At 51.0% G+C, this 26,450-nt stretch overlaps 2 protein-coding genes across 4 annotated transcripts in view; one reads left to right on the forward strand and one right to left on the reverse strand.

Moving 5' to 3' along the window:
- Positions 1–65: 65 nt before the first annotated feature.
- Positions 66–8,716, forward strand: Bap1 (BRCA1 associated deubiquitinase 1). 3 transcript variants are annotated; one of them, XM_090321602.1, is made up of 17 exons: positions 66–244; positions 346–375; positions 486–540; positions 1,381–1,513; positions 1,895–2,014; positions 2,470–2,531; positions 2,622–2,764; positions 3,013–3,091; positions 3,519–3,642; positions 3,930–4,077; positions 4,545–4,726; positions 5,179–5,312; positions 5,852–6,330; positions 6,469–6,629; positions 6,831–6,989; positions 7,081–7,153; positions 7,348–8,716. In XM_090321602.1, the coding sequence occupies exons 1-17, from the start codon at positions 208–210 to the stop codon at positions 7,479–7,481; spliced, it is 2,253 nt and encodes a 750-aa protein (XP_090177728.1). In that variant the 5' UTR covers positions 66–207; the 3' UTR covers positions 7,482–8,716. The 3 variants fall into 3 exon arrangements, with proteins under 3 accessions (XP_090177728.1, XP_090177737.1, XP_090177745.1); XM_090321611.1 differs by having other exon boundaries at positions 5,852–6,303; XM_090321619.1 differs by having other exon boundaries at positions 68–244; positions 6,897–6,989.
- Positions 8,710–26,450, reverse strand: part of Dnah1 (dynein axonemal heavy chain 1) — a 62,310-nt gene continuing 44,569 nt past the window's right edge. Inside the window, exons 48-77 of the mRNA XM_090321628.1 lie at positions 25,858–26,054; positions 25,267–25,402; positions 24,174–24,382; positions 23,554–23,725; positions 22,485–22,676; positions 21,864–21,974; positions 20,857–21,042; positions 20,169–20,360; positions 18,702–18,869; positions 18,413–18,604; positions 18,092–18,223; positions 17,529–17,654; positions 16,806–16,925; positions 16,567–16,716; positions 16,296–16,456; positions 15,534–15,759; positions 15,118–15,313; positions 14,678–14,829; positions 13,925–14,121; positions 13,542–13,686; positions 13,152–13,310; positions 12,942–13,073; positions 12,513–12,683; positions 12,255–12,434; positions 12,009–12,185; positions 11,235–11,405; positions 11,003–11,133; positions 10,319–10,670; positions 9,829–10,063; positions 8,710–9,332 (exon numbers count right to left, since the gene is read on the reverse strand). Coding sequence (XP_090177754.1) covers positions 9,211–9,332; positions 9,829–10,063; positions 10,319–10,670; positions 11,003–11,133; positions 11,235–11,405; positions 12,009–12,185; positions 12,255–12,434; positions 12,513–12,683; positions 12,942–13,073; positions 13,152–13,310; positions 13,542–13,686; positions 13,925–14,121; positions 14,678–14,829; positions 15,118–15,313; positions 15,534–15,759; positions 16,296–16,456; positions 16,567–16,716; positions 16,806–16,925; positions 17,529–17,654; positions 18,092–18,223; positions 18,413–18,604; positions 18,702–18,869; positions 20,169–20,360; positions 20,857–21,042; positions 21,864–21,974; positions 22,485–22,676; positions 23,554–23,725; positions 24,174–24,382; positions 25,267–25,402; positions 25,858–26,054 — 5,190 coding nt within the window. The 3' untranslated portion in view covers positions 8,710–9,210. The remainder of the gene's footprint in view (positions 9,333–9,828; positions 10,064–10,318; positions 10,671–11,002; positions 11,134–11,234; positions 11,406–12,008; positions 12,186–12,254; positions 12,435–12,512; positions 12,684–12,941; positions 13,074–13,151; positions 13,311–13,541; positions 13,687–13,924; positions 14,122–14,677; positions 14,830–15,117; positions 15,314–15,533; positions 15,760–16,295; positions 16,457–16,566; positions 16,717–16,805; positions 16,926–17,528; positions 17,655–18,091; positions 18,224–18,412; positions 18,605–18,701; positions 18,870–20,168; positions 20,361–20,856; positions 21,043–21,863; positions 21,975–22,484; positions 22,677–23,553; positions 23,726–24,173; positions 24,383–25,266; positions 25,403–25,857; positions 26,055–26,450) is intronic.

Consider the following 26,450-nt stretch of genomic DNA (forward strand, 5'->3'; position numbering starts at 1 on the left):
CGCCCGCCTAAGCGTGGCTAGCGGAAGAGGAGTTCCGGGGCGGCTTCGTCGCTCAGCAGTGACGTCGTTCTGCCGGCGCGGGCGGGTGACGCGGCGGGACCCGTTGTCTGTGTGTGGGGCTGAGGGGCCCCGGGAGCGGCGGGGGGCTCCCGGCGGTGGGCGTCGGAAGGGCCTGGACATGGCGCTGAGGGGCCGCCCCGCGGGAAGATGAATAAGGGCTGGCTGGAGCTGGAGAGCGACCCGGGTGAGAAGGGGGCCCTGGCGGGCTGGGGGCTGGGGGGAGGCCGGTGGGCCTGGGGCGCGCCTGCCTGACACTTCCTGCTCCCCCCTTGTCGCCCCACCCAGGCCTCTTCACCCTCCTGGTGGAAGATTTTGGTAAGAGACTCCTCTGCGAGCTGGATTGTGGTCGTGAGGGGGCTCATCCCTGTGCTCCCGCTGCAGGGTCGGCCCAGCTCTTCCCCACCGCTTTTCCTTTTTGGTTGTAGGTGTCAAAGGGGTGCAGGTCGAAGAGATCTATGATCTTCAGAGCAAATGCCAAGGGTGAGTGGTAGGGCTGGGACTGGGGAAGATGGGTTCTTCAAGGGAGTCAGTATCTGGAACTACGAATTACAAAAGGTCACCTAGGAAGAATCCCTCCTAATGAGTGCTCTTCTGATCATATTATTTTTGGTGTACTTCCAATCTAACCCTCCACAGTTCTAACCGTCCTTGAGGCTTAGCTGCCTTTTCTGGTCTTGCAGCAGGAAGACCCAGGTCACACAATACCTTTTGTGCATCTGCAGTTCATTAATTACATGCCCAGGGATGCTGTGGCTATAATCACACAAAGGTCATCTGGTATTGATTGGTGACAAGGCCATATTCTCAAGTACCACATTCAAGGTCTTGTCCTGGTGATCTGCAGAAAAGAAGTCCAGAGAGTGATCACCAGTGACCAAAGAAGTATGTTTACCCCTCCTCTCCCTAAAAAAAAAGAGTGATGTGGGTTGGGTGTTTGTGTGCTTTCCTGGCGTTATTGGGGGTTCAGATGCTGGAATCCACAAGTGAGTTAGCACTTGAATTTCTTAACAGTTTTTGTTAATTGCCTTACTTTGTGTTCCTGCCCTGCTCTGCCCTGGATATAGTGGCAGTTCCAGTCTTTATTCTCTTACACTGAACGGTTGACTTCATGAGGAGAATGGGGGACTGGAGCACCACAGTCAGAGCTGATGTTTGGCTCTGCCTCTGGGGTGTGAGGGCTCAGAGCCATATTAGATACAGCATTAGGAAAAAGCCAGGGGAGAGATGGGATCATGGCAAGTGCATCCCAGTGATGACAGTGCAAAGGAATAGGGAAAGGAAGGAGGGATGCTGATTGCCTTCTGCTCCTTAATTTCCCAGCCCTGTATATGGATTCATCTTCCTGTTCAAATGGATCGAAGAGCGCAGGTCCCGTCGCAAAGTCTCTACTTTGGTGGATGATACGTCCGTGATTGATGACGATATTGTGAATAATATGTTCTTTGCCCACCAGGTCTGCTGGGCTCTGTGCTTGTTTGGGGGTGGGATGCTGCTAGGTTGTTCTTGTCATTGTTTTGCTTGGGAAATGGAAATAGGGAAGGCAGGAGGAAATAGAAACCAAGGGTGATGGTTCCTTGACACAAGGAACCTAGCTTTTATTCATTAAAGGGAACACATTGTAGTAGGGTAGTTTTTCAATCCGTTTTCCATGTCCTCAGATACTTGGTGGATATTTAATTGATTCATGTTAAGTGAACAGGAAAGATGAAGAGAGCTGATAAGGGTTGTTGTCCAGATATAACTCCTTATCTCTACCCCCATTCTCAAAGAATATGGGCTTGGGGAAACTTGGTATGACAGATACTGTGTATGGTAACAATTCTTGGTTTCACAGTTGATCCCCAACTCTTGTGCCACTCATGCCTTGCTGAGCGTGCTCCTGAACTGCAGCAATGTGGACCTGGGACCCACACTGAGTCGTATGAAAGATTTCACCAAAGGCTTCAGCCCTGAGGTAGGCTGCTATCTTACTTCTGACTCACAGCTATCTAAGCAGATGCCTTCATCAGGGACATTGGTAATACTATCATATGCTGTTTAGTACTATTTGGCTGTTTCTTTTTCAAATGGCCATTAACATTATACTTGACGTGTAATTGTGCAAGACAGTTGAATTTAGGCTCAGTTGTTAGGAAAGGTGGTAGAGACGTGCGTGACACCATATCAGAAACTTCTCTGTTCAAACTGTTTCTGTCAAGCTTTGTTGCTCTCCAGTGTCTTCTGATTACTGTGCAAGGTTGGTACCACTCATGTCTGTACTGCCAGAGCTCTTTGCCCCCCACCAGCTCTTGAGAAAAGTGCAGCTTCAAATTCCTCAAATGTCCTCGTGCCTGGTCTCTAGAGCTTTGACCCCACCTGGAGGCCTACCTGAGAAGCATTTCTGATGGGGCCTTATTTTCTTTCCCCTAGAGCAAAGGATATGCAATTGGCAATGCTCCAGAATTGGCCAAGGCACATAATAGCCATGCTAGGTATGTGAGAACTGATGTTGGAAAGGGTGAGGAAGAGGGGTTTTTTTTGTTGTTTTTTTTTTTTTTAAATACCTTCTGTCCTTTTCTTAGACCAGAGCCACGTCATCTTCCTGAGAAACAGAATGGACTTAGTGCAGTACGGACCATGGAGGCATTCCACTTTGTCAGCTATGTGCCTATCACAGGACGACTCTTTGAGCTAGATGGGCTGAAAGTCTACCCTATTGACCATGGTAGGCACTTTGGGGTGGGGCCTGTTGGGTTTCTCTATCTCTTGGTTGTGTGGGGCCCATGTTCCTCAGATGCTTGGAACCCAGGGACTAGGGTAGGTACTGAAGATATCTAAGTCTGGGTAGGATTTCATCTTGTACTGTATTATTACCTGACCAACTCATGGCTCCTAGGCTCAACCATACTTCTTTTCCCTGGCCTGCTCAAACTCAGGGTTTCTCACCTGCTGATTCATCTTGTTCTCTTGCAGGGCCCTGGGGAGAGGATGAGGAGTGGACAGACAAAGCCCGGCGGGTTATCATGGAGCGTATTGGCCTTGCCACTGCAGGGTAAGAACCCCAAGTCAGCTGAACCATAGTTTTGCTATGCGTTTGGAGAGAGCGCCCAGGTAATTTGTAAATTGCAAGGTCATGGTGAATCTGGCAAGATCAGGCTTAGGTCTTGGGCTTCCAACTCATTACCTGTTTCCTACTTTTGGTTTGTTCTGGGTTGCATTTGTCATGGGAGAAGGCCTTGATGGAGCCTTTAGGGCCTGTGTGTCCTGGCTTACCTCCTAATATCTTCTCATGTAGTTCATGAGAAGGCATCAGCTCAGGTTCTGCTGTGCGTGGCTAAGTAGGTGTTGCCCACCTGTTAGCTTGTGGTTTATACCTGTGGTGAAAGTGTGACTGTGGGTAGCCTTGCCATGATAGCCTTCTCAACCTAGTGGTGGGGCTGTGGTGGGAGCTGCTCCCACAGCTACAGCTGTGACTGCAGGGAGCCCTACCACGACATCCGCTTCAACCTGATGGCAGTGGTACCTGATCGCAGGATCAAGTATGAGGCCAGGCTACATGTGCTGAAAGTGAATCGTCAGACAGTACTAGAGGCTCTACAGCAGGTAGGTTCCTCCCTTGCCTGGCCAAACCTTCCTTTTCTTCTACTACGGCATCTTCCATTCCTTAATCATACTTTTGTCGATCATATTTCAGCTAACCAATCTTTTCCTTTGCTTCCTTTTTCGGAAAGGTGGGACTTGGTGGGAAGGGAGAATGGCTTGTAAAATGGATTATGATTGGGCCTTTTTTATGAATAAGAGAATGGGTAGGACCGGGGCCATTGTGCTGTCCCCCTAGCCCGTGGAGGCCTGGTTCTAGCCTCTCTCTGAACCTTGGATTCTGTTTTCAGCTGATTAGAGTAACACAGCCAGAGCTTATTCAGACCAGCAAGTCTCAAGAGCCACAGCTACCTGAGGAATCTAAACCAGCCAGCAGCAAGTCCCCCATTGTGCTGGAGGCAGGCAGAGCCCAAGTAGCCTCTGAGAGCACCCACACAGGTACCGGGGGTACAGTCTCTCTTAGGCTTCATAGCTTGACCCGGAATATCCAAGGAATGGAAGTCTTCTGTGGAGATAATGGGGTAGTTGTACAGAAGTCCCCACAGGAGGCCTGAAAGCCTAGTGCCTGCTATTCTCACCCTTAAAATACAGACAGTAGTCCTTCCTTAGAAGGTATCTGTAAAGGGCTACCATTACTCTGAGCTCTCTGTAACATGTTTTCTCGTTTATTACCCCTAGAGGCCTTTTTCTTCCTGCTTCCCCCCCCCCCCCCCCCCCCCGCCACCTGTTATTCCCCCAGTCTAGCTGTGGGACTATTTTAGAATTCATTTACTCCCATCCTATTAACTGACTCAGCTGTTTTCTGGGAAGAGAAAGGAACAGTATTATCACAGGTTTGGGAAGACTGTGAACTTCTCTTGAGGATCCAGTTGAAGATCTTACCTGTACTCCTTGTCCTGTCTCAGATGGTGCAGAGGAGGTGGCTGGTTCAGGCCCACAAGCTCCAACCCACAGTCCTCCCAGCAAACCCAAGCTTGTGGTGAAACCTCCGGGGAGCCTCAATGGAGTTCCCCCCACCCCTACCCCCATTGTTCAGCGGCTGCCGGCTTTTCTAGACAATCACAACTATGCCAAGTCCCCCATGCAGGTAAGCTGGAAGCTCCGTGGCAGGATTTCCTCTGAGGGACCACTATGGCAGTACCCGTATGGTTTTGGGGTATTCAGTCTTTGCTTGGGCCTGCTTAGGAGGTTCCTCTGATAATCAGAGGCTCACAAAATCAGAGGCTTAAGGAAAGTTCCTCCCTTTTAAATCCAGTCACCTGACTGGCGTTAAATATCTAAGGAATACTCATTTGGTACACCTCCATGGATTGGTCTCTGCTGGCGAAATGAAGGGATGTGTCAGGGTACTCTGTCTTGGAAGCTCGCCGTAGGCTTCTGCAGTGTCAGTGGGTAGCTCCCTCCCTGAGACGCAAAGGGAGCACCTGGAGAGGCTCAGCCTGGAGAGCCATATTATCTTTCTCCTTGGCTACAAGTGCTGTGCCCAGCTTGTGAGAGCAGCCCCTTCACATGACTACTCTGGTCTCTGTTCTTCCTCAGGAGGAGGAAGACTTGGCAGCAGGTGTGGGTCGCAGTCGAGTTCCGGTCCGCCCACCCCAGCAGTACTCAGAGGATGAGGATGACTATGAGGATGACGAGGAGGAGGATGTGCAAAACACTAGTTTTGCCATCAGGTCAGCTTTAGCTCTGTAAGGCCTAGCAAGCTCTGGCCTCTATTCATCATTTTCACTTCACGTTTGAGACTGCACTTTAGCAGATAATATTGGGCACTTAAAGAATGCCAGGCCCTGGAGCAAGTTGGCCTAAAGGAACTTGACAGCCCAGGTCTTCAAGAAATCTTAAAAGCTAACCATACAAGCATGTATCAAGACATGTTCTTATTGGAAGTGGCCTTTCAGTTGGACTACAAAGGATTGGTTGAGACAGGAGAAGACTTTGGAGGGATGGCGATGTGGGGGTGGAAAAGATAAGGCATTGGTTGAAGGTCAGAAATGAGGCATTTAGAGTAGAGGAGGTGTTAGTTGAAGACACCTGGCTGCTGGTGACAGAGTTTAGGGCTACAGATGATACATATCTGGGTTAAGCTGTGTGGACCAAGTGTAAAGAGCTTCAGGATTGGTGGGAGATTAGAATATATGCAAGGAATTCAAGGCACCGCTGGGTGTGTGAGGTACCTAACCCATTCCCTCTGTTCACTTCTTGTGTCCCACAGATACAAGCGGAAGGGGACAGCAAAACCAGGGTCACTGAATAATTCCACGGATGGGCAGCTGTCAGTGCTACAGCCCAACACCATCAATGTCTTAGCTGAGAAGCTCCAAGAGTCCCAGAAAGACCTCTCACTTCCTTTGTCAGTCAAGACTAGCAGTGGGGCTGGGAGTCCGGCAGTGGCAGTGCCTACACACTCCCAGCCCTCACCTACCCCCAGTAATGAGAGCACAGATACTGCCTCCGAGATTGGCAGTGCTTTCAATTCACCGCTGCGCTCACCTATTCGCTCAGCCAACCCAACACGGCCTTCCAGTCCTGTCACCTCTCATATTTCCAAAGTGCTTTTTGGAGAAGATGACAGTCTGCTGCGTGTTGACTGCATACGCTACAACCGTGCTGTCCGTGACCTGGGTCCTGTCATCAGCACAGGCCTGCTGCATCTTGCTGAGGATGGTGTGTTGAGTCCCCTGGCAGTGACAGGTGGGCTTTGCACTGGCTCCCTGGCCAGGTGCAACAGTGAGCTCCAAGGGGTAGGAGGTGGGGTGATGTACACTCAGGAAGGAGGAGGAAGGTAACCAAATGTCCAGTGTTCTGACACGTTTTCATGTCCTCTTCCAGAGGGTGGAAAGGGTTCCTCACCCTCCATCAGACTGAGCCAAAGCAACCAAGGGTCTAGCAGTCCAGAGGAGAAGGAGGCCGTGGAAGCCACTGATAGCAGAGAGAAGACTGGGTTGATCAGGCCCAGCGAGTCCTTGAGTGGGGAAAAGTACTCACCCAAGGTGAGCCTGCTTTGTGGCTTTCTTTTTCAGTCTGGCAGAGAGAAGGGCCTGGGCCCTCGCTGCTCAGGTACTGGGTTATTGATTGGAATTTTGTTCTGAAGGCTGCTAGCTGGAGCCAGGTACCAGGAAGCCTTTCTAGGTTGGGTGATGGCAAGGAATCAGTAGGCCTCGTGGATTCTGGCTGCTCACCCTTGCCTCTAGCTGCCTCTGAGTAGTGAAGCTCTGGTGCCAGCCAGGCCCTTCAGGTGCAATGCTGGGTTTCGGCAGGAGCTCCTGGCATTGCTAAAGTGTGTGGAGGCTGAGATTGCAAACTATGAGGCCTGCCTCAAGGAGGAGGTGGAGAAGAGGAAGAAGTTCAAGGTGAGTGATTTTTCTGTTGCCTGCTCCCATTTCCCTTCTCAGCCACTCTGGGAGATGGCCTGTGGTGCCTTTACTCTCTTCTGTCCTGCAGATTGATGACCAGAGAAGAACCCACAACTACGACGAGTTTATTTGCACCTTCATCTCCATGCTGGCTCAGGAAGGTGAGGATGCTCCTTGTATCTTAACTGGTATACCCTGGTAAGAGTTGTGCCTCAGATCTCCCTCCTTCAGAACTTTCTGAGGCTTGAGCAGGGTGGATCTTGAGACTCTCAGCTCCTGGCCTGGCGGTGTGGCTGGTTGAGTGGGCAAATGCTGGGCAACCAGCTACCAGCTCAAGGGTTTCTGCCTTCCACAGGCATGCTGGCCAACCTGGTGGAGCAGAACATCTCTGTGCGGCGACGCCAAGGGGTCAGCATTGGCCGGCTTCACAAACAGCGGAAGCCTGATCGGCGGAAACGTTCTCGTCCCTACAAGGCCAAGCGCCAATGAGGGGAGCTGTCTCTGTGCAGCCTGCTCTTGCCGTGAGGCCCTTGTCAGGGCCTCTCCCTGCTCCACTCCCCTTTTCCCAGTATTACTGAATAGTTTTATCCAGAGCCAGACCCTGGGAGTGGAAGCCAGCCGCCATGTTTCCACATCCCATCCAGGGGCCTGGTGGGGACAGGTCAGATTGACAGTGCTTGGGAAGCAGTAGTTAGAGTTGGGCTACGGTTAGGTGCTGTGGCCTCTCCTACAGCCAGAAGTGGAACAGCAGAACTTGGCCCTGTTACCTGGGCAGCAGAATACACATTTTACCTATCAAAGATGTGTTTTTCTGGGCTCCAACCTAGCTTGCCACCATATTAATATGGCTGGCTTCCCAACTGCTTTCTCTCCGAGCAATTGTCATCTGGTTAGGGCCAGTTGCCCACATCATGCCAGGGTCACACTATAAAGACCCAGTTGAGGATCTTGTGGGCACAGGAGTCTGTTGCTGAGGTCCCAGTCTTCCCGCTCCCTCAGCCTGTCTCTGTTGTGATGAAGTCAGGCCTACTCTCTTTTCTTCTGGGAGAGTGCCAAACTCAGGGACCCTGCTGCTGGGTTGGAATGAGTGAGGTATCCAAGTGAGAGTGGGATGAACAGCCTGCTGAGGTTGCATAGCCTGAGCAGAGAAAAGTGTTTGAGCTGTTTGGTCCTAGATCTAGCCAGGCTTGTCAAGACTGCTGTCTACAGCAAGGCTGTGGGGCTCTTTGTCTTCAGTGTTGTGCTTCTAGGTATGGGCCTACATTGGACTCCTGGTCTCTGTCCCTGGAGCCTGGGGCTCAGAAGAGCCTGTCTGGCCCCTCAGTATTATTGCATCTCCTTCCTCTTAAGAGTAACAGAGAAGGCTGCTTTCAGGAAATTGGAACCACTCAGAAGTGTATGCTGTGCCAGCTTCCCCAGCTTCTGCAAGGCACTCAAGGGTTGTGCACAGCAGGATCAAACCATCAGTTGGAGCCCCTGTGTTCCTGGAGGCTTGATGTTGAGATTTAATGGTTTTTACACTGCCTTGAGTTCAGGCCTCCAATGTAGTCCAGTGGCCTCTGCCAGATGGCTCTGAAGGTGATCCAAGCAGGCCCCTTACCTGTAGATTCTGACTAGGGGGGCTGGCATGTGTGGTAGCTACCTATCTGGGCTGAGCACAGCTTGTCCCCTCTAGCATCTGTAAATACTGGATCAGTGAATGAATAAAACTGCTAAGAAACATGGTTGCTGGCTTGAGGTCTGTTGAGCTGTTGTGGGAATAAGGGACCTACTAGCCCAAGGCACTATGACCAGAGAATTGGTATATATGCCTCACTGGGGTGTCTGGCTTACCCAGGATGCTAGGCCTTGGAATTAGGCTGTGGCCGATGGGTGGAAAGAAATTGGGCTTAAATGGGCTGTGGACAAAATGATGTGTGGAGATGGGGCTTGTTTTTACCACATCTTGTGCTATCAGAGATACTGGGGCTCTGAACTAAGTAGTCATGCCCAGGAGAGTCACAGCAAGTACATTGGGATCTAGGACATAGATTTTATTCCTAATACAGATGCAGTGGGGCCATAGCTGCCTCTGCTGATTGCTCTCTGCTAAACCTGCTACAGCTCCTCAACCCTACACTGGCTCTGGGTCCTGCAAAGGTAGCCTTAGGCATGCAGCCAGGGCACAACTGGACTGACTGAAAAACTTGACTTCAATGACTGGGCCTTCCACCTGAATCTAGTAGTCCAGAGCACAGATGAGGGCCACACCACGCTTTATCCAGTGTCGCTGAGGCTTTGTGGTGGGAATCTCTACAGCAATGACATAGTTGGTAGAGTGGCCTGTGGTAGATAGTGTTCCTGGAAGAGGCAAGAAAGAAGATCACTGTCACTTCTAGAGCATGGTCAGGCAAGCACAGTGAATTTGCCATACTCAATTGGGATCATGGAGGAGGCTTTGGCCCCAGAGGAAGTCTGCCTTCATGAGTTAGTATGGCCAAAGCTTATTCTTGCCCAGAGGACTCAAAGTAAGGGCTAGATGCCCATACTGCTTCCTGGATAGTCCCAGTCCAGGCTTGTCCCCATTCTAGGCTTCAGTTACTTCTCTGGACCTCCAATGACAGGCTCACTGGTTCCCAGGATCTAAAGTTATTCTGCTGCAGAGGCAGGCAGGCTGCAGTATTAACTGAGTATTAACTTGCCTGCTGCTGGCATGGCTCTGTGCTAACACAAACCACTGTCAGCTTTTTCTTTTTGTCAGCTTTTCTGTTCGGCCTACTTGGGTCAGTAACAGCTGAGTTGGGTCAGTCCCAGGCCTCCCACCTGTAGTGTAGGCTCCCTGTCCTGCTTCCCATACCAGCACGGGTCAGTGTCTTGTAGATAGGGCATAAATAGAAGTTCTGCGACTTGGCCTTGCGGTTGGGCATTGGTAAGAGCCAGATGACTGCCATATCTGTGTACAACTCCTTAGGCCGAGACTCAGCCAACTGGAATTTCACTGGGTCCCAGCGGGCACCTTCCAGGAACAGTCCATGGATGTAACACCCCTCTTGAGGCCTTTTTTTGAGCTCTGATGGTGACTCAGCCATCACCTGTGGTGGGCACAGACACAACCAACACCCAGATTTTGGTTAGAGGGACTCTGTCCCAAGAGCTGCTTTTTGCCAATTAAAAACTGCTATCTTAGACACTGGCCAATGCCCTGTCCCTGTGAATTTCTATAGGGCTCCAGGCCTCTCCTGGCCTAGGTCTTCCCACCCTCTTGTTCAGGGTTGCTATGCTTATAGTGCTTGTCCTGTCAAGAGCCACCCCAGTCTGTCACCTGACCTGACACAGGTTGCCCAGACCTTGAAATCAAAGGAGATAGTGTCAATAGAGATGATGAACTTCCGGGCAAAGTTCTGTAGAGTGCCTGTCAGGAAAGCTTGAGGGAAGAAAAAGCCACTGATCCAAAAGACGGGTGGGATGCCTTTTTGGATCCAGGTGTCCAGGAAGTCCAGGCGCTGTAGCAGGTCCATGACCCATGAGGCCAGTGGTTTGAGCGATGGGTAGGCCTTTGAGTTCCAGAGCTCGGGCACAGTATTGTTGTACAAGCTACCAGCCATGAGCTCCAGCTGTGAGGACATCACTACCAGCCCCTTGAGTGCCTTGAGCATATCTTGCAACGTCTGTGTGATCACCCTTAGCAGCCGGTTGTACCTATGGGGTCAATGGCCAGTAAGTAGAAGTCATATGGCAGTATCTTACACTTTCCAATTTGAAGCCATAGACAAAAAAAGCAGTGATAGTGATTAAGAGTGCAGAACTGGATATAAATCTCTTGGCCTTTAGCAAGTACATGACTTGAGATAGTCACTTCATGGCATCTTTTCTTTTGGAGGGGACCCTCAAATGATCTAAAAGATGGTATAAGTGGTTGAGTTAGAAGCTAGATGTGTAGCACTTAGCGTGACACCTAGCCCATAGTAACTAACTCCTGTTGTCATTTCCTTACAGCCACTTAGGGCTAAGCGTGAAGTAGGAGGACTTACCTAATGACCTCTTGTGCCAGCACTGTGTTCATTGATTCCTCATAAAGCACAGGGTACTTGGTGACCACCCATTGCAGGTTGATAGGCTCAGGCACTTGGGACAGAATGTCCTTGGCTACATTGTGTACTATCTACAGAGGCAAAGAAACGTTGAGGGATAGGGCTGGGGAGCAGGAGAGATGGTAGAACCCGACCTGCCCGGCCTGTGGCCATGTCTCTTGCTATCACCCACCTCTTCCCTGCCCTGGCCGCCTACAGAGGATGATTTGGGCTGCAGCTGGACGATGGCACCAAGCAGAGCAAAAGTCTCATTTTGGGCAAAGGTGATGTTGGCATTGTCATGGAGGCCAAAGATTTCAGGCATATCATTGAGTGGGAGGCCCTTGATGTATGAGAGGTAGCCCTAGGAGGCAGAAGGACCAAAGATGAAGGCCCTGTCCTGCTCTACCTCTCCCCACCTCTCCTCCTTACCCCCCAGCCTTCAGAGTCACCTTCCTATTAAGCACCCTTGGTTGGTGGTGACACTTACTTGGGCCACTTACTGTTATTCTTAGGACTCCGTGGCATCTTTGGTGCTATATGCTGTTTGCTTTCCTCCCAGCATCCTTCCCTCACTGCTTTCTAGCTCCCTGCTACTTTATGTTGCTGCTCAAACCTGACATGCTTCACTACCTCTTGTATAGACCCTTTTGCACGGGGCCCATTCAACCTAGCCTTATGTTTTTCACACATCTCACTGGAAATAGTAGGTCCTCTGGGAGCCTCCCTGAGTGCAGATCAACTATGCACAGGAAATGATGGAGGCTGAATTCATCCCTCTCTATAGATTTTTTTTACAGTGGCAAGAACGAACTCTACCTCTCTCACTATAGGATGGATTCCTCAATGGAGAGGACCAGGTCCTCTAGAGAGAGGGCCAAGCCTTTTCCCTCCAGCATCTAAGTGTCCATGGAATCTTAGAACCTTGTCTAGTAACCCCCCGCCCTGCCCATGGGAGTGGCCTCACATTGAGGTCATAGGTGGGTTGGATCTGGTGGTAAACACCAGAGCTGCTGTAGCTATGGTCAGGGGAGAGCACTGAGGGATTGTAGAAGTCCTCTAAGATGTTCATGACGCAGCGGCGATCCCAGTCATCAGTAACACGGCCCCCGTAGTTGATCTCCCCAGCTGTGTACTTGAGGACCTACGGAGTGGATGGGTGAGGGCTGCCCTAGGTGCCCGAGCCGCTGACCCCTCTCCTACCCTGGCCCACCTTATAGGGGATGTCCTCGTATTCATCCAGGAACATCTTGAGTTGGCTAATGCAGATGCGCAGGTCTCCATCTGTGAACTCATATGGGATGTTGAAGCCCAGGGGCCCAAACTTACGACGTTCCAGGGCATTCCCATGGAACAGACACAGAGACAACAGCAGGGACTTGAACTCCATCACCTGTAGGAGGTGGAGGGGCAGAGGGCATAAGAAGCAGGAATGGAAGCAAGTAGGTCAGTGTGCAGCAGTGGTCATCACCTTTTTACAGGAGTGGAGGAAGTCATCGCTGAGGTTGTTATAGGACTTTAACAGGTTGGCCTTGACTCCACGTGGTGGCTCAATGGTCATCTTGGAGCCATTCTGCAAGATGGATACCGGGAACTTGTTGCTGGGAAGGCTGGTGAGCCACAGGCGGAAGTCCCGGTGTACCTGGTGGGCCACAGCTTCTCATGAACATCAAGACCAAAGCTTAGGCACCCTCCTATGTAGCATCCTTGAGTTCACCCATGACCTACCACTTAATCTGTTTGTAATATTATACATAAAGTCATTAATACACAAGTCATTCAGCTCAGAGCTGAGTGCTTCACAGGATTATCTTCTTTAAGCCTCATCAGTCCTGGATAGCTGAAACAGTCCCTTCACAGAAGGGGACATGCTGGATCTGGAACAGATAGCATGGCCTACCTTGTCAGGGTTGATGTGCTCAATGAGGCGTTCCAGGGCTGGCATCCAGCTTGGTGCCAGGTGACAATTCTGGAAGAAGACCCACTTGCCCCTCTCTATGGAGCTCCGCATCATTGCTTCTGCCCTGGGGCCCTGTGGGGCAGGAGCACTGGGTGGTGAGGAACAGCCCCATGCCCCAGCCTCATCCTTTCCTTCCTGTCTAACCCTTACCTGCCCCTGGCCCAGGGAGATGGCAGAAAGCTTCTTAGAAAACTTCATCTCCTCTGCAAACTTGTAGAGGTCAGCAGCAGGGTCTGTCCCAGGTGACAGCACAAAGATGAGGGGTGTTGTGGAGTTGGAGTCTTTGAACACCAGTGACAAGTTGGCTGTCTGCAAGGATAGAGAGATACTGTCACCAGCTGAAGCTAATGAGAGACGGGACCCAGGGCAACGGAATAGGATGTGGGGTTCTCAAGGAAGTCCCAGAAGGCCTTCCCAGCGAGGCCTGCAACTTCCTGGATGCTTTGGGGCAGGGTTCTCGTGTGGCTCAAGTTTATGAGGTAGTCTGTTTAGTGTAGCCCATACTGAGACTCAGATACTGTTTCTGGGTACCACACTTGCCTGGGGCTCAATGAAGCGTTGCTCCAAGTGGGTGGCCACAAAGTCCTGCATGGCATTGGTAACTTTGTCTCCACGCAGACAGCGGAGGACTAGCAGTTTCTGGAACTGGTCCAAGTACTCATCCCAGATGCCAGGCAAGTGCTCCCTGCAATAGTACCCGTATTTCCCTGAGAGCCAGTCTGTGGGAGAGCCCCCAGCCCCATCTGGACAGCAGGGGACAGTGGAGTGTTCCAACAATACAGGGTTAGGGGCATGGAAGAGAGTTGGCCACAGATGCAGGAGAAACATGGGTGATCCCTCACAGAAGGTCACCTGGGCAGGCCTGCTCCTGGGCTCTCACTTCCTCCGGGGCCATACTTGCCATACTCTGGAACCCGGCTCACCGGTGGGGCTCAAGGCTGTCAAAGATCTTCCGGAAACTTGAGAGATGTTTCACAAAGTCAAAAGGGAAAGAGGAAAAGGTTGGCAGGTTGGATAGTGCCAGGATGTCTCGCCAGGCCCTCTCTGACAGCCACTCTGGTGCAGGGTTCTCAGTCATGACCTGAATGGAGCCCCCAGACAGCAGGTAGCGCCACTCGCCCTGAAAGCAGACAGAGCAAGTTGGTGCCTAAGCCCTGGGGCCAGCATCTCCTTGCCTCTGGGTACCACATCTAGAAAAATCCAACTGCTTCTGGAGGTGTTGGTCAAACAGATCTGGTTGGTGTCTTTACTCTGTCCTTTCTTGGGGTATGCTCCATAGGAGCTCTAGCCAGACTCGTGTAGGGAATCAGGACAGTCAGCCGTGGGTGGGAACAGCAGATTCAAGGTTGGTTTTTATTTTATTTTTGCCAGTCCTGGGACTTGAACTCAGGGCCTGGTGCTATTCATGAGTCTCTTTTGTTTAAGACTAGCCCTGTTCCACTTGAGCCACAGCACCACTTTCTGCTTTTTCTGAGTAGTTTATTGGCGATAAGAGCCCCACAGACTTTCTTGCCTGGACTGGCTTTGAATTGTGATCCTCACATCTCAGCCTCCTGAGTAGCTAGAATTACAGGCGTGAGCCACCAGTGCCTTTCCATCCAGGCTGTCCTCTCAGATCCACAACAGGGCAAACCCTTCAGGAGGACAGTCTACTGGCAATCTGTCTGTTCCCTTACCTGGTTGATCTTGCCCTCATTCATCATGATGCGGACACAGAGCAGGAAAGCGAACATAAGCTTATGCTTCTCAAAGAGGCTGCGGCAGACATTGCTATAAAGGCTGTAGGTCAGGTAACGGTTGATGTTGACAATGCGCTTCTTCAGGTTGTCTGCAGGGCAGAGAGGTGATGGCAGAACTCAGGCAGAGGGAAGAAGAAGAATCCAGGATCTAGCCCAGCCTATCCAGTCTCCCATCAGCCTTTGGTGTCTGGGCATACCTGTGAACAGTTGTTAACGGCATAAAGGGGCCCAAGGAGGCTAGGGAGTAGTGGATGTGCCTGAGGTGCCATAAGCTTAATGTGAGAATAAGTGCCGGTGAACCTAGGTGTGCGTTTACATATGTGTCCCACAGTGGAAATGTGCCCACACACTCCTGTGTTGGGGTGGACCAGGATTACCTGCCCTCTCAGAGTTGGCGATGCCTGAGAGGAAGATGTTGAGGAACCATTCAAGGGAGTACTGGTACATGGGGTCCACGTTGGCCAGGTCAGATACACAGAAGAAGAGGATCTGGGTGCGGACAGCCACAGGTATGTATTCCATGCGTGTGATGTCAATGTCCTTCTCTGTCTGCTCTGCAATCCTGACCTTAGCCTGGGGTTACAGCGTGAGGCATGTGAAAACCCAGGTAGACTAGCAAAGAGCAGAAGGCAAAGTGGGGGAGGGAGAGGGCTGAGGCAGGTGGGTTCAGATGAGGGAGGAAGGGCAGGGCAAGTGAGAAGATGTATGGAAAAGTGTGGGACAGATGGGGAGGAGTGGGAGCAGGCTTGGGGCAAGTGGGGAGAGGCAGGTGGGTGGGCATGCAGTTGCTGACCTGGATTTCAGCAGCTTTCATCTTGGAAGCTTCTAGCACCTTGATGAGCTCCATGTCATCCACAGGGTTGCCCTCAGAGGAGCTTAGTCGGTAGAGGATCTGGTCTTCAATGTCTTTCAGCTCTTGACGCATCTTAGCATTACTGATAATCAGCTGGTTCTTGGCTTCCTCCAAGTCAGGTCGCTCTTCAGCCACTACCTGGCCTAGTAGCTGGTCCTCTAGGCCACTGCCAGGGGCAAGTAAAACCATGTTGGCAATGCCTGGTGAGCGTTAAAGGGCCAGCTTTGAGTTCTGCTCACTTATCTCCCTGTACCCTGAGTCTGCAAGAGCCCAACATCCTTGCCAGTGACAGCTTGGGAGAGCTGGCCTCCATCTTGGGCTACAGAGATAGTACAGAGGCTGCCTTCAAAATAGCAGCTCTGTTCTTGGGCCTTGAGTGGCAGAGGATGGCTAGTTGGAGCTGGAATCCCTGAACCATTCTTGTTTATGTGGGGCATGGGGTGACCAAGAGAACAGGCCACAGGGTGCTTTCACTCTCTGGTTTGTGGAGGGGGCGTTCATAGTAACCACTGGAATGAGGGACACAGAGCAGGGCTATGGAGTGAGGGTTCACAGGTGGAAAAGGAGGCAGGGAGAAAAGGTGATGGAGTGCCTGAAAAGCCTTGGGATGCCATTGAGTAGGGAAACACAAGTCCCTGAGGTACTAATGTGGGGGTGACCAAAGAGAGCTGATGTTTGAGAGGACACTGGGTAGGGGCTTACCTGGGTGACAGGGTGAAATTGATGAGGGTGAGTTTAGTGGCAACCTCTGGTGTGTAATGTGGGTTGGGCAGCTTGGTGGTGATGTACATCCTGAAGTCCTCGTGGTAGGGGATCACGGTGTCCCCCAGTTTCAGCACTGTGTTCCCCTGCTGCTTGTATGTCTGCGGTGGATGGAATGAACAAGCACTGTGACCCCAGCATCATCCGCAGGTTGTGGACGGACCCCTGTCTAAGCCTCTAGTTCACAGCTCTCCCTCCCCAACAGGCCCACCTGCTTGAGCAGCACAGGCTCCAGGGCTGGGTCTAGCTCCTCGCCCACATTCTCCAGAAGGCATGGCTTGCCAAAGCGTATGGCATTCTCCATGCTACGCAGGAAGTCACGGTCACTCAGTTTGAATACGTCCAGTCCATTTTCTTTCTCCTGTAGGGACCGAGGTTAAGAGTCAGTCCTGGGCTCCGCTGTTCCCCTGCTCCTGCTGGGCCTGAGAATGGGGTGGGGAACTAGTTTACCATGTTCTTGATCCATTTGTTGGCCTGGCCCTGAGGGTCAATGAAGTGGGTCCAGCGCTGTGAGTACTGGTTGATGACTCCATTCTCCACTGACAAAGTGTCATTGGGGAGGCCAGCAATCTGTGGGAGGCCAGGTGCACTTGGGTCAGGGCCCCTGTTAAACAGGACCACCTGGGACATCAGCTATTCCTGCCCCCACACTTTCACAATGGACTTCATTCTTTATCTCACCCTTTGGATGTAGAGGACAGGAGGCAGGATATCTGCCCCTCCTGAACCTTGGCTGGCTCCTGATGCCTTCCTGTGCTGGGTATTTCTGTTCTTATGCCTACTGAATGCTTATTCAGTGATGCTGCTTTCACAGAGAGCTCACCCCACTGCCCCTCTTGGCCTTTGCCTGTACTTGGCGTTTGGCCATTGCCTTCTGTCTATAGCATCTTTGTTACCTCTCTTTGCCAGCTTGCCTGCTTTTAGCATCTAGTCTAGACATGACTTCTTTTAGGAAACCTTTCTTACCCCTCACTGTGGATTCTGCTCCCTTATCTCATTCTTTTACAAGTACCCCACTCTTCTCCCCACACCTATGCTATATTTAACCTAGCTCTCTGTTTTTACTTTCCTCCACCATCTTCCTGGATCCAGGGGAGTCAGATAGAAAGGAAAGTAGGAGGGAGGCAGGTATTTTGGGGCCCCACCTGGTCACTCCTGTCACTGGGAAAGTACCTGCCATGAACGGATCTTCACAGGGTTTCCCAGTGTTCCAATCAATGTGGTCTCAGCCGTGTGGGGGACCATGTGGATTGTGAGCTTCTTGACCCACTGTTCATACAGCGTCGTGCGGTACTGACCCTAGAGAAATGCCAGATGTAAGATCACCACACCAGAGACTCTAGCACCCACACCACCTCCCATTCAACCACAGCTGAGTGTTGCACAGAGAAGTCCAAGCTCAGACATGAAGCAGTCACCTGCCTTTTGTGCCTACTTGCTCAGGTTCCACAAACCTCAGCCTCTTATCTATGAAACAGACAACACTACCATTTTCCCATAGGTAGAATTGAATATGAGGATCAGAGAGGATGTAGGATGAAGTATTTAGACGGGTGCCTGAAACACACAAGTGTACATGTCGGGCTCTCCTATGATCTCACTAGAAGGTCAGCTCCCGAGGGCAGCTCTTCTGGCTGTTCTGGGCATTGATGTGTGCCCAGTGCCTTCCTGTCCTTGTGTAGTGGGCTGTCCTCATGGAGGTGAGGCTGGTCAGAAGCTAAGCTGGGAATCCTTACCGTGAATGGGCCCAGGTAGGCCACAAAGCCAGAGGCCACCAGCACATCCCCAGAGATGTTGTTGAGCATGTGCTCCAGGTTCTCTACTGTGTCTTGCCAGCGCACCTTCTCGTCCGCTAGTCCATTGATGAGCTACAGAAGCATGGCATGAGTGCTGGGAGGCTGGCTTGAGGGCTGGGGCTGGCCCTGCCCGCTGCACCTCCCCCCCCCCCCAGCTGCTAAGGTGGAGTGTGGACAGCTGCCCCAGAACCACTACCCCAGGCCTTTCTGGTCCAGTTGAGTAGTCACGCCAATGGGTTTCATGGAGGAAGGGCAGCGTACCTTGTCTGCACGGCCCAGCCGCTGCTCACACTGCTCACACTTCAGCTCTAGCTCTTCCTTCTTGGCAACACATTCTCGGTACTTGGCCTGCATTGTAGCGATGCCATCTTCCACCTCTCGAAGGCGCTGTTTTGCCTCCTCCAGGATCCGCTGTGTCACTTCCAGGTCGTCCTGGGCTTCCCGCAGGGCTTGCTGCATACAGAAAGGGAGGCCGGTCAGCTCACTGCGAGAACCTGGGAAGGAGAGCCTGCCCCCTTCGCCCCTCCCCCCAGCTCTGGCCCATCCTCACCCGCTTGGGCTCCACAGCCTTGGCCACAAAGTGGTACTTATGCATGGCGCGCACCCACTGGCAGATAGATGTGCAGGCCTTGGACACCTTGGCAATGGCAGCAGGCTGGAACTCATCGTTGTCGATGTATGGCTGGATGGCCTTGATCACTGCTTCCCCGATGTTGTCCTGGAGTGGGAACCACAGGCTTCAGGAAACAGCTTCCCAGAGGGGGAAAGGGGTAGGCTCTGTTGGGAAGTGATGTCTCTGATCTCTGATCCTGATTCTAGGCCCTATAGCCTCTATAGGCCTGCACATAGTACAGCATTCTCCAGACAAGGAATTCCTATGTCCCTAGTATTTCACATAAATTCCTCTGAAGCCTCAAGATGTGACAGTCCACAGGTTCTATTAAAAAAAAAAAAAAAAACAACAACAACCAAAAAAACTTGCTAGGCATGGTAGCACACAACTGTAATCCTAACTACAGAGGAGGCTGAAATCTGAGGATTGCAGTTCAAAGCCAGCTGGGGCACTAAGATCCATGAGACTCTTATCTCCAATGAATCACCAGAGAACTGAAAGTGGCACTGTGGCTCAAGGGATAGCACCCAGGCCTAGAGTTCAAGTCCCATGACTGATCAAAAATAAAAACAACAACAAAAACCTCAATAGCAAGAGCTTCTTCTGAGAGTGAGAATGTCAGAAGGTGGGAGAGAAAAGTAAATGGCTCTGATGTCCCAGAAAATCTACCACATTCTGGGGCTCATGATAGGGCCAAAAATCAACATCGCTAAGAAACGCCCATGATCAGAGTTTGGGTGGGCCCAGGGGAACCTGAGCTTGTGTTTGTTTTTTTTTTTTCTTTTTTGGTCTGATGTGACTAAACCAGACCACTGTCTCTACTTTTTGAGCTCAGTATGTAAGGTGCTTAGCTCTTGACATTGACCTGATAATAGAGAGAAGTCCACGTGGGACAGGCAACCACTTCTCGGCTAATATCTGGGCTAGAGAGGGCTCCCTGAAGGGACTGTGGACTCCTAACCACAGTGAAGCCCACAGCCTAACACTGAGATCCCCAGATGGACAGACAGAGAAACCCAGAGAGACATAGGGAAAGCGAAACATCAGGTGCTGAGGGGGGAAACAATAGAGAGCAAGTGGTTAATGTCTTGGTCAAGGCCATGAGGCCCAGAGAAAATAGGCCTTGAAATAACTGGAAGTGGCATCCATTGGACAGGAACCTACCCTGATCCCAATTTCCTCAGTGCATTCTTGCAAGAAGGTCTGTACCAGATAAGCTCCTTAGGGCAGGGTCATGAACCTGGCAGATCAGATGGCTCACAGTGCAATGTGCACTGTTGGTAGAGGTAAGGCAGCCAGAGAGGACAGGGATCCCAGCACATGTAGGTACTCTAGTAGACCAGGCTCCTCTCAGTTCTTTTGTTCTACTAGATCCTATCTTTACTCCCTGGCTGGCTTGCTTACCTTGTCAAACTTGAAGAGGCCCTCTAGGAAGCGACCTGGGTCCTGCAGAAGCCCCTTGCCTGGCTCCCAGTAGTCATCTACTTTGGTGCCTGGCTTATCTCCAGGCACCTTCTTGGGCTTGATACCCTTCATGATGCACACGGCTTCTATGACTAGCTTCACACCTGGGGGTGGCCGCTGCATCGCACGCACCTTTAGGCAAAAATCACATGTTAGGGAAGTGAAGGCCCATTGCTGAGTGGTTTTCCATGGGCAGGGAGCTCCACAAACCAAGTCCTTAGTGCCACAGGAACAAGGGCATACTCAGATCCTCTGAGATCATACCTAACCTGTAGCTACCTAGGGGCTGGCACAAGGAGGAAGGGCAGGCATCTAGGGTCTATTCTTGCTTCTTGGCACATGGTTCTTAAAGGATGTATAGAGAGATGGTCTGGAGATACCCCTAGGTCCCCAGAAATTAGAGAAAGCCGGGCATGGTGGCTCATGCCTGCAATTCAGGCTACTCAGGAGGCTGAGATCTGAGGATCTCAGTTCAAAGCCAACCCTGGCACTACAGAGTTGTAGAGCTCCAGGACAGCACCCAGGCCTCATGACCCACAAAAAAAAATAAGAAAGGGGAGGGAAGAAAGGGAGGGGGAGGGGAGGGAGAGAGGCGGGGTGGGGGGGGAGAGAATGTCTAGCTGCCTACCTCAGTCACATCATTCTTGTTGAGGTTGCGTAGGCTGGCCAGAGCTGCATCCAAGGCTGGTAAAGCCTCATCCAGATCTTTCTGAGCATCATCAGCAATTGCTTGTGCCTTCCTGGCTTTCTCATTGGCCTTGTTCTCCTCAGCCTGTACTGAATTTCGGGTCTCCTCAGCAATGGCTGTATCTACCTAGGGAAAAGATTATGTCCAGCAGTTGAGACAGGCAGGCCCTGCTCTCTTTCTCCTGTCTGCATCTTGATCATTCAGGAAGAAGGAGATGAGGGTTGAGGCATCCTATTCTCCAAGGGCCCTCCCAGACATCTGGGATGGGCTTCCAGGTTCTCATATACCCACAAACAGAGCAGGGCCCCCAAGCCCATAGGGCCTTTGAGAAAGAAAGTGTGCGTGTGTGTGTGTGTGTGTGTGTGTGTGTGTGTGTGTGTGTGTGTGTGTATATCCTGGTGTTTAAATTGCAGGCTGAGATTTGAACTCAGGGCCTTGAACCCTGTTGCTGAGCTTTTTTTTGTTCAAGGCTAGTGTACTATCGGTTAAGCTACAGATCTACTTCTGATCCCCCCCTTTTTCTTTTATAAGTCTTATGGACTTTCCTGTCTGGGCTAGCTTCAAACTACAGTCTTCAGATCTCAGCCTCCTGAGTAGCTAGGATTACAGGCATGCCAGGCCACAGGCGCTATTAATTTCTTTCAAGAGCATGGCACTTTACTGCTAGAAAGCTATCCTAATGAATGTACAAGTCAGTTATGTCTGCTAGGGAGGCTGGAGCCCTCAAATGCAGGGCCCCAAGTTGTGAGGAACCTACTTGCCTGTGGCATAAAATTGTTCTGACTCACCATTTGTCACACAAATGTATGGCTGCTGAATAGAGAAAACAGGTACACGAAAGACTGATCGTATGCAGAGCTCCGGAGCTAGAGATTTGGTGATTACAGATGCTCAGGATCCTCAGATAGGATCGCACATCTGGCAGAGGAGTCTGGGAGCATCCTAACCTTGATCTGATCCATAGTGGACAAAGTATCCTTGGCAGCTTCCTCCAGCATGGGACGCATGATCTCCAGTTCTTCCTGCATCTTGGCCACATCCTCAGAAGTGCGCAACAGCTGGGGCAGGAGGAGGGATGGGACAGAGAATGAATAAGGTATGCCAGGGATCACTAAATCAGGGTGCTGGGGAGAGAGCCCGACTATGCCACCCTCATTCAAGGCTTTTGTGTAGCCCTATGGAGGTATCCCGATTTGCCTTGCCTTGAATGGTAACTTCTATTCTTTTTTTTTGCCGGGACTTGAACTCAGGGCCTGAGCACTGTCCTTGGGGTTTCTCAAGGCTAGAGCTCTAGCACTTGAGCCACACCACCACTTCTGTGTTTTCTATGTATGTGGTACCAAGGAATAAAAACCGGGGGGGGGGGGTTTCATGCATGCTAGGCAATTATTCTACCACTAGGCCAAACTCCTGGCCCTGATAACTTCTGTTCCTAAATGGAAGGAGTCTCCTGTTTCAGTCTCTTAGTCTGCCATCACCCTGCAGTTGTGGGTCACCCTGGCATTAAAGACTCAGTGGACAGAACCACAGGCAGATAGCCATTGTCCACAAGGCCTCTTTACTCTCACCTTGTCTAAGCCACTCTTCATACGGATTTTTGCAGTTTTCAACTCCTGTTTCTTTTGTCCAATGAGGATGGAGAATATGTTGAGCAATTCTAAATAGCTCTTGGGAGTCACGTAGTTGTGGCGGGCCAGTTCAGCCAGGTACTCAACACATTTCTTGGACACTGACTGGTGGATATACACGCAGACCTGAATCTGTGAGGGGGAGAGTCCACTAATGTTGGTTTTGTGGAACCCCAAGGATGGGGCACTGGGTACCCCCACAAAGCCACTGCAGCCTGACACCAAGGATGGGGCCATACTAACAACCCCCAGACCACACATCCTCCAGGTCAAGGTCACCTTTTAGATAGATGAAAACCCCATGGTTCAGAGAAGTCAAGGAGAAAGTTGTTGTTGTTGTTTTTCCGTCAGTTGTGGGGTTTGAACTCTGAGCCTAGGTGTTGTCCCTGAACTCTTCAGCTCAAGGCTAGCACTCTTATCACTTAAGCCACAGTACCACTTCCAGTTTTCTGGCACTTAATTGGAGATAAGAGTCTCACAGACTTTTCTGCCCGGGCTGTCTTTGAACCGTGATCCTCAGCTCTCAGCCTCCTGAATAACTAGGATTACAGGTGTGAGCCACCTGCCTCTGAGAGTGCTAAGGTGCTGTTCCCTCAGAGGTTGGATTTAAGAGGTAAGGCCAAAAACCAGCGAGGCAGGAAAATGGGGGTTCATCCTAGTTTTCGGCCTTCAGCGACCATCATCCTTTGAGGATGAGCCAAACAAAACTAGTCAACCCCATTTGTGTTGTCTCTGGAGTTACGTTAGGAGGCTCTTGGAAGAAAATTGCCACAAAACCCTAAGAATATAATGGAGACAGTAATCATGTAGTTACATGCCAAAAATTGTGCCCTTAGTTTTATGACCTGTGGCACTCCCCATTTCTCAAGTAAGGGATAGGTAAAGTTGTCTGACCAAAGGTTCACTGTGGGTGGTTAGCCTAGACATTCACTCAGCTTCTGTGACTCTGAGTCTACACCCAAAATGAAGCAGTTTGCCTTGAGAGCTTACACTTCACCAAGACACCTACCAGTCCTTCAACTACTTCGGAAGAAGATTCCAGTTCTGGGATATCATTCAGAAACCTGGTGGCCACAGACTCCAGGGCCTCTGCTGGCCACTCATTAAACCAGTCGATGGTACAGCAGTTGACGAGGGAGGGGAACTGCCTTAGGCGAGCTCGGAAGACCTCTCCAATAGGGCTGGGGAGAGACACAGGTGCCAGAGACACCGACTTAGCCCTTCAAGAACCAGGGTCCTGCCACATCCCTTTACAACATGGCAGTAAGACTATAACAATACAGGTTATACTCACCTTAGAGAGAGTATAATCTATACAAATACACTTTCCTATCAGTTAAAAGACACAGAGAGAGAGAGAGAGAGAGAGAGAGACAGAGACAGAGACAGAGAGAGAGACACAGAGAGACAGAGACAGAGACAGAGACACAGAGAGAGAGAGACAGACAGACAGACAGACAGAGTGACAGAGAATATAACACCATAATAACCTGGTCCCAATACCTTGATGGACAGGCCTGGGCCATGGCTCATCTCAGGCCCAAGTCCCCAGGTCTCTAGCATCCCTGAGGCTGGCCCCACCAGTGCAGCTTTGCAGCCCCAGTGTGGTCTGGTGACAGCTGCCAATACCTCATGCACAATACCATGTGGATGTTGTTTCGGACACGCCCAGTGTAGGCAGCTACAAGGTTGGCCTTTGTGGGTTGCAGGCCCTGCTCCTGGATGTAGGGCCGCATGGTGCTGACAATCTGGTCTTGCTCATCAGCATTGTAGAGATTAGGAATGTCACCTGAATTCAGGACATTGTTGATGTCCTCCAGGAAGGACTCATTTTTGATCTGGAGAAAGACCAGGATTGGAACTCAGTCTTTGTGATGGTCCCTATGTGTGGACTGCATGAGCTTATCTCCCTGTACCTTCACAACAGCCCCTTCACAGATAGGAATACTATAAACCAGAGAAACCAGGGTCACCTGAAGAACTGCATAAGTCATAGCACTCAGGCCTTCCTTATTAGAGAGCCTGTGGAAGGGCCTTGGGTCCTGGGGAGAGGTATGGCATCTTTGTTTCCTTTCAGGCCTTGGTTTTCTCACAAGAGTAAATCATGGCTGCAGCTAGGGACACCTGGCTTGGGTCAGGGGGCACTTCACTTTCTTGACTGACTCAATGGCTATCTGAAGGGAGCCCTGAGTTAGGACAGGACTAAGAGCGGAGGAGCTTCAGCCTAGCTCCCCAGGCCTAACCCCAACCACCAGCCATGTTTAAGCACAGCACTATTTGTCTTGTGGCCTCAGAGCTACAGTCTTTCTCCACTTAGAGACCTGTAATGAGGTACAAGCACAAGAAGCAGCTATTGGCCCACATATTTTGGGAACAAACTTTCTTGTAGGAAGTGACTGGCCTATGAGTAGTACCAGAAGCCTTTACCTCTTCCCCTCCCCTACTTGGTAGGCATATGCTCTATCACTAGGCCATGCTCCTAGCCCCTTCCTTTAAAAAATTGTTTTACCCTTAGATGTACCATCTCTGCCCCTCAGTTCTGAGAAGCTGGGATTGGTTCTAGACACCGTGACCCCACCTTTTCCTGCTGGTTCATCCTCTGATCTTCCCTGACTGGTAATGAGCTGGGCATGAAGGACTGACCATCTTGGCAGGATGCTACACTAGGAAAGTATTGTATCCAACCTACCCTGAGCCCGGCCCATGGCTGTGACATTGGTACCTGGGTATCTGAGAACAAGAAAGTGATGGGAAGATTCTGCAGGCCAGCCTTGAGCAGGACCTTCTTGACATCTTCCCGCCACTCAGCCATGCCATAGTTCTTGGACAGCTCGATCTGGAAGCACTCGTACTCAGCCCTGGAGGCAGAGTTTGCATTAAAGCATGCCAAGGGGTCTGAGACCAGGCACTGACAAGTTGAGAAGGGAGGGTATACACAGCTCACCCCAATCTTGCTCCCATCCTGGACAGATTCTCCGGGTCCTGAACTTGCTTCCCTGCTTGCTGACCTTTGCTCAAACTATTACCTCAGCCAGGAATATCTTTCCCTACCCTTCTCCCAGCTCTGATTCTGCCAGCAGATCCAAAGACACGTCCTCTGGGAAGCCTTCTAGGAAGCATGCATTTCTATCTCCATCGCCTACAGCTCTGCAAGGAACTACTACTGTGTTTCCTTGGGGGTTTCAGTCCCATTGTTAGGCAGTCTAGAAACCCAGGGGCTGGGTAGATCTGACGCAGTCCTGTCCCCGGCTTCCTATGAAAACAGAGGACTGCACCAGTCACCCTCTCTCCACCAAGCCTGTGGGGTCCTTACATGTGGGAAGCAAGTAGTGTGAGGGAGCTGCGGCCGCTGCCACCCACACCCAGCAGGAGGGCATTGCCCAGCGCCTGGCGCAGAGTACGGCTGATGCGGCAGATGTGGCTCATGGCATCCATGAAGAGGACCAGCTTCAGCTTGGCTGTGTTGATCTGGTTGTAGTCCTCCATGTACTCCTCGATCACATGCATCATCTAGGAATGGAATGGAAGAGAAGAGAAAGGTCTCCTACTTCTCTCCCTGTCCTTCTCGGTCCAGACCAAGAAACACCATAATTACTATTTGACCTGGCAAGCTGTATGGTTCCCCTTGTAGACTCTAACCCAAACAGATGCCTTCGATATTCCAGGGCACTACTAAACTGCTAATTCAGGTGGTAAATATGATACTGAAAGCGTTATCATTTAGGTCTCTATGGAAGAGCTGGCTCTGTCCCAAGCAGAGTTCTCTAAACTCTCATCTGGACACACAGAACATTTTGACTCATTATATTCCACAAGGAAGTTGTAGCCCAGCTTCCATGTAAGGTTTCCTGATTGTGTGTGTGTGCACACATTCATGCATGTGCATGCTTGCACACATATATGTCA

Source organism: Megascapheus bottae, chromosome 2, assembly GCF_031878675.1.
Source record: "Megascapheus bottae isolate mThoBot1 chromosome 2, mThoBot2.hap1, whole genome shotgun sequence".
Taxonomy (NCBI): Eukaryota; Metazoa; Chordata; class Mammalia; order Rodentia; family Geomyidae; genus Megascapheus; species Megascapheus bottae.

Excerpts from the sequence above, each read along its gene's own strand:
- Bap1 (XM_090321602.1), top strand. The coding sequence starts at position 208 with ATGAATAAGGGCTGGCTGGAGCTGGAGAGCGACCCGG. Across the intron at positions 245-345 it reads GGAGCTGGAGAGCGACCCGG|GCCTCTTCACCCTCCTGGTG; the intron begins GTGAGAAGGGGG and ends CGCCCCACCCAG. Across the intron at positions 541-1,380 it reads CTTCAGAGCAAATGCCAAGG|CCCTGTATATGGATTCATCT; the intron begins GTGAGTGGTAGG and ends TTAATTTCCCAG.